Here is a 5180-nt window from a genome sequence, read left to right as displayed (position 1 = left end):
TGGATGGACGGGTGGATGGGTGGATGGATGGGTGGATGGGTGGATGGACGCTCAGTTGGTCGGATGTTCTGTCCAAACTGACCTTCATGTTTTCATCCACCTCTGCGGTTCTGAACTGGGTCGTTCCTGTGGTTCTGCTCCCCCAGCCGGATATCGGAGCTGACCGAGCAGCTGCAGGCCGTTCAGGAAAAAGGTCGGCTGGAGAAGCAGGCGCTGCTGGACCGGCTGCAGGCGGTGACAGAGCAGAAAGCCTCTGGCCAGCTGGAGACCAAGAAGCTGAAGGTGGGATCGGATCAGAACCTTCTCCTGCCATCCGGGTCCGGCGGACGCTGAGCTGTGTGTTTGTCCAGGCTGCCGTGTCGGCGGCGGAGGAGAAGCTGAGCCGCACCGAGGCGGAGCTGCAGCAGGTCAGAACCTCCATGAAGCAGTGTGAGGTTCTGCTGGACAACTACAAGATCCAGGTACTGGACCCGGCCAGAACTCTGTCACAATAACCAGTTAACCAGTTAACCAGTTAACTAACTCCAGGCTGGTTTGTGTAGTTTGTTCTTAAAGAGACAGTGCGCTCTAATGCCATTATAAAAACATTTGACACAAAGATTTTATTTTTTAAAACTCCTCACTGGCTGTTTGTTCAGTTTTTCCTGTTTGAGTGTAAAGATGAATTTTAATAATCCATTTTATTTATTGCTTTTTTAGATATTTGGGATATTTAAAATGTCTTCTTCCAGTTCAGTGTTCTTTGTAAATTAGAGTTTTGACAGATTGAACTTTCGTTATTATTTCATTATGGTTGATCACCTTCCTTTCTGGACCAGTACCTGGATTTATGGAGACAGAAAGCAGAACCAGGCGCTCAGCTTGCTGCTCCGCTCTGCAGGTGGGGAACACGCGGGCCGAGGCGGAGCAGGCCCGGGCCCAGGTGGCGCAGGCGGAGCGGGACGCCCAGGCCGTCCGGGTGGAGCTGGAGAGGGAGAAGGAGCAGATCCGGCGGGAGCTGCAGGGCCGGCTGTCGGAGCTGGAGGTTCTGCCGGAGGCTCTGCGGCGCTGCCAGCTGCAGCTGCAGGAGGCGCAGGAGGAGGAGTGCAGCCGCGAGAGGCGCAACCTGGAGCTGAGCGGCAACCTGACGGACCTGCGGCTGAAGGTTCTGCTCTCTGACCCGTCAGAACCCCCAGGGGTTTGCTGCAGTTCCTCACAGTGTGTTTCTGTCAGGTGGACACCCAGGCGCGCCAAACGGACCTGCTCCGGCAGAAGAACCAGCTGCTGATGGAGGAGAACCGGCAGCTCCAGCTGAAGGTGGAGTCTCTGGACAGGTGAGTGGAGGAAAAGCCTCCAGCTGCGCTCCTGCTGCAGCTCTGACTGCTCCCCCTGCTGGCCGACAGGAAGCTGAGCGACGTCTCCAACCAGAACTCGGACCTTCTGACCGTCATCTCCAAACGGGAGAAGACCATCCGCACCAATCAGCTCTCCCTGGAAGAAAAGACCAGAGAGTGTTCGCTGCTGAGCCGGAGGCTGGAGGAGGCTGTGAACGACGCGCGCCAGCAGGTGAGGCCCACTAGGGGGCGCCGTCTGGAAACTTACTCAGAAATTAACATTTAACCAAGAGAAAAAAATACCATGTCATTTTTTGCAAAGTCACTTTATCACCATGTTGTTCATTCATAAATGTTGTACTCTCAAGCTTAATATTTTGTTACAATGCTAAATATGTAGCTTCAGGCTAGGTATTTATTTATCAGCCTAGTTAGCAATCAAAAAAATATTTAGTTAGCAACTTAGTTAAATATTGCTAACTAAATATTTAGCTTGTTGTTTAGTTAAGATAAATATTTCTCTTGCTTACTGACTACATATTTGCTTTGAATATTTAGTTTGAAGCTAAATATTTAGTTAAAAAGCTAAATAGTTAATTGCTAATTAGCTTTCTAACTAAATATTTAGTCTAGCTGAAATGTTTTCCACCTGTAAATCATCTTCCTGTCTTTAAAACGATCTGAGCTCAGAGGTAGACTCACTTCTCTGGTGTCGTGTCTCCAGATCTCAGAGACCAGAGAACGTGCAGCCAACAAGGAGCGCTCCACCCAGACCACCATCATGGACCTGGAGGAGCAGCTGAGCCGGACCGCCGCGGAGCTGGAGCTGCTGGGCCGCAACATAGAGGAGGTGAGTTCCTGCTGCCNAGATAAAAAGTCCCACACATCCAGGTAGATTCCTCGGGTCACCGCTACTGTGAAGCCACCGCGGTTTCAATGGAGACTGTTGCTAAGGAACGTCAGAATGCCGACTCTTGCCCAATCAGCGGTGGTGAGATATGTCACGTGTTTCAAACAGTCCAATCACAGGGAGGCTAGCTGTTGAGCTGTTATTTAGCTTCTATCCAACGGACTTTCCGTGTAAATATCAGAGTAGAGCTGATTTCTCCGGAGAGGATCAGGTTTATCTGCGGGTTTAAACGGCTGGTCTGTATTTTGCTTCATGGTAAGAAACGTTTTATTTTTCGTTTAGGCTGTAAACTCTTATTACTGATAACAAAGCCGTTTATTCTGCCTTTTTGACTATAAATATTCAAATAAATCCAATTAACTGCAGTTACTTAGTCGGACTTTGTTTTTAGCAATTTTCAAAATACATTTTAGCGACATTTTATTTTTCAGTGAAAATAGAAACTTTAAATCCAGTTAAAATTCAGATTTTCTTTTATTCATAACATCTTATTATTTTTAAATTTTAAATTAAATTGAAAATATACACTTTTAAAATCATCATTGGGATTATTTTATGATCGTGCTCCATGAACTGATTAACCAGGTGAACCTGTCTAAAATCGTGCCTCCTATCAGAGCCGGTCAGAGCATGAAGGGGGCCCCGGGCAAAGCTTCATTTGGGGCTCGCTTCCTGAATCTGGCAGAGGGGGCGAGGCTTAAAACATAGTCAGCAATAATTGTTTTTTTAAAGGTTTTATTGGCTCTAGTGGCCTTTATTTGATAGTTAATTTACAGGAAAGTGGGTAACGAGAAAAGGGGAAGACATGCAGCAAAGGTTGCCAGGCCGGGAATCGAACCTGCAACGGCTGCGTCGAGGATTAAGGCCTCCATATGTGGGTTGTGGTGAACCCCTGCGCCACCACAGCACACACACTATAATTGGTTTTTATTTGCTGAGATGTTTGGTAACAAAGCAAAGAAAATATTAGATTTGTTACTATGGTAACACAGGAATCAACCAGTGATTAACTCTTTTTAATGATTTAAAATGTTTAATTGGCTTCTGCGCTTATTGCTTCTTTTTTAGAGGCACAGCAATTAGAAAACACACACAAAAAAATAATGCTATTAGAAAACACTCAACGCTAAACGCTAATCAGTCACAAAAGAAGTGATTGTGTCACTAAACTGCACGGTTTTATTTTCAAATGTGTTGATATTTATTGATGCTCCCATTGAACAGATAGTGGATGAAATAATAAAAAATAAACAAGTCCAACAATACGAAGGGTTTGGTGTTTTAAACATCATTAAATGGAGTTTACCATGAGAATGACTCGGTAAATATCCACCCCCACCATCCAATCAAATCGGATCTTATCCTCCTTCTCAACCAACCAGTGTGAACTCGTTGTTTCCAGAACAAAGCCATGAGGAACCTGTCCGGTTCGCCCCGGGTGCAGGTCCACGTCAGTAATGCCGAAGCACTCTACCTGCATGTGAAGAGGACGGGTCCCAGCGAGAAGTCTCAGGTCAGAGGTCGCCCCTCCGCTCCCCTTCCTGTCTGCTGAGCCCACCGAGGCGTCTCCTTTAACCCCCCTGGTTCTGTCTCCATGTCCTCCTCAGCGGACGATGAGCGAGGACAGATCGCCGCTCCGTCCATCCGCCAACGTCAAAACGCGGCTTCCATGGATTCCTCCAGGAAAGACTTCCTACAAATGGGAGGTCAGGAGTCCGCTGGGATCCGATCGGATCTTCTGTCTGTCCTCTTCCTCAGACTCTGTTTCCTCTCAGGGACCGACCCACTGCCTGGAGATCAAGCCGCCAGAACCGGAACCAGAACCTGAGCTGCGGCTGTCTGACCTCACCTCAGAGGATGAGCAGCGTCTGCGCGGCCGCATCAGCCAGTATGAGAAGAAGATCGAGAGCCTGATGAGCGAGGTCAGCTCTCTGAAGACCGAGGTGGGTTCTGATCCAGTTGTGATCCGGTTCTGATCAGGTGGAGCAGGAAAACACATAATACAACCCTTTAAAATCATCCTTTTAAACATCTGATCCAAATAATACCAGAAATGATCCCGCTATCTAGTTTAGAAAGACTTTGACCATGTTCCGGAACCAGGATGTTCTGGAACCAGGATGTTCTGGTACCAGGATGTTCTGGTCGGGTTTCCTGACGTGTTCTGCTGTGTCTCGTGCGTCCAGGTGGAACACCGCAGGAAGGAGCAGGTCCTGGGCCGCAAGTCGGAGCAGCAGGACGTCTCCCAGCGAGTGACCACCAAGCAGGAGGAGGAGCTGGGCGAGGAGAGCAAGGAGCTGCAGGAGTGGAAAAACAGCCAGCTGCGGGAGTCCATAGGGAGGATACTGCAGGAGAACAGACAGAGCAGGTACCACTCATATTTATTTACTCGAGTTCTGGGGTCACTTCCTGTGTATTGGTGTTACTTCCTGTGTAGTGGGGTTACTTCCTGTGTAGTGGGGTCACTTCCTGTGTACTGGGGTTACTTCCTGTGTAGTGGGGTCACTTCCTGTGTAGTGGGGTTACTTCCTGTGTAGTGGGGTCACTTCCTGTGTAGTGGGGTTACTTCCTGTGTAGTGGGGTTACTTCCTGTGTAGTGGGGTCACTTCCTGTGTAGTGGGGTCATTTCCTGTGTATTGGTGTCACTTCCTGTATAGTGGGGTCACTTCCTGTGTATTGGTGTCACTTCCTGTGTATTGGTGTCACTTCCTGTATAGTGGGGTCATTTCCTGTGTATTGGTGTCACTTCCTGTATAGTGGGGTCACTTCCTGAGTATTGGTGTCACTTCCTGTGTAGTGGTGTCACTTCCTGTGTAGTGGGGTCATTTCCTGTGTATTGGTGTCACTTCCTGTATAGTGGGGGTCACTTCCTGTGTATTGGTGTCCCTTCCTGTGTATTGGTGTCCCTTCCTGTGTAGTGGGGTCACTTCCTGTATAGTGGGGTCACTTCCTGTGTA

General features: G+C 48.3%; 2 protein-coding genes across 3 annotated transcripts in view; both read left to right on the top strand.

Moving 5' to 3' along the window:
* LOC103153976 (outer dense fiber protein 2-like) overlaps positions 1-5180 on the top strand; it is a 10285-nt gene that overhangs the window by 4296 nt on the left and 809 nt on the right. Inside the window, exons 9-14 of the mRNA XM_016662299.1 lie at positions 147-282; positions 351-461; positions 881-1144; positions 1213-1313; positions 1383-1545; positions 2038-2163. Coding sequence (XP_016517785.1) covers positions 147-282; positions 351-461; positions 881-1144; positions 1213-1313; positions 1383-1545; positions 2038-2163 — 901 coding nt within the window. The remainder of the gene's footprint in view (positions 1-146; positions 283-350; positions 462-880; positions 1145-1212; positions 1314-1382; positions 1546-2037; positions 2164-5180) is intronic.
* On the top strand, positions 2245-5174 carry LOC103153963 (outer dense fiber protein 2-like). Of its 2 annotated transcripts, none has more exons than XM_016662318.1 (5): positions 2245-2478; positions 3606-3736; positions 3831-3929; positions 3999-4166; positions 4410-5174. In XM_016662318.1, exons 2-5 carry the CDS (start codon positions 3635-3637, stop codon positions 4758-4760), a joined length of 720 nt encoding a protein of 239 aa, XP_016517804.1. In that variant the 5' UTR covers positions 2245-2478; positions 3606-3634; the 3' UTR covers positions 4761-5174. The 2 variants fall into 2 exon arrangements, with proteins under 2 accessions (XP_016517804.1, XP_007575137.2); XM_007575075.2 differs by having other exon boundaries at positions 2248-2478; positions 3626-3736; positions 4410-5172.

Source organism: Poecilia formosa, unplaced genomic scaffold (genome assembly GCF_000485575.1).
Source record: "Poecilia formosa unplaced genomic scaffold, Poecilia_formosa-5.1.2 Scaffold368, whole genome shotgun sequence".
Classification (NCBI taxonomy): domain Eukaryota; kingdom Metazoa; phylum Chordata; class Actinopteri; order Cyprinodontiformes; family Poeciliidae; genus Poecilia; species Poecilia formosa.
This window is presented reverse-complemented; position numbering and strand designations above follow the sequence as displayed.

Excerpts from the sequence above, each read along its gene's own strand:
- LOC103153963 (XM_007575075.2), top strand. Across the intron at positions 3,737-3,830 it reads GTCCCAGCGAGAAGTCTCAG|CGGACGATGAGCGAGGACAG; the intron begins GTCAGAGGTCGC and ends TGTCCTCCTCAG. Across the intron at positions 4,167-4,409 it reads TCAGCTCTCTGAAGACCGAG|GTGGAACACCGCAGGAAGGA; the intron begins GTGGGTTCTGAT and ends TCGTGCGTCCAG.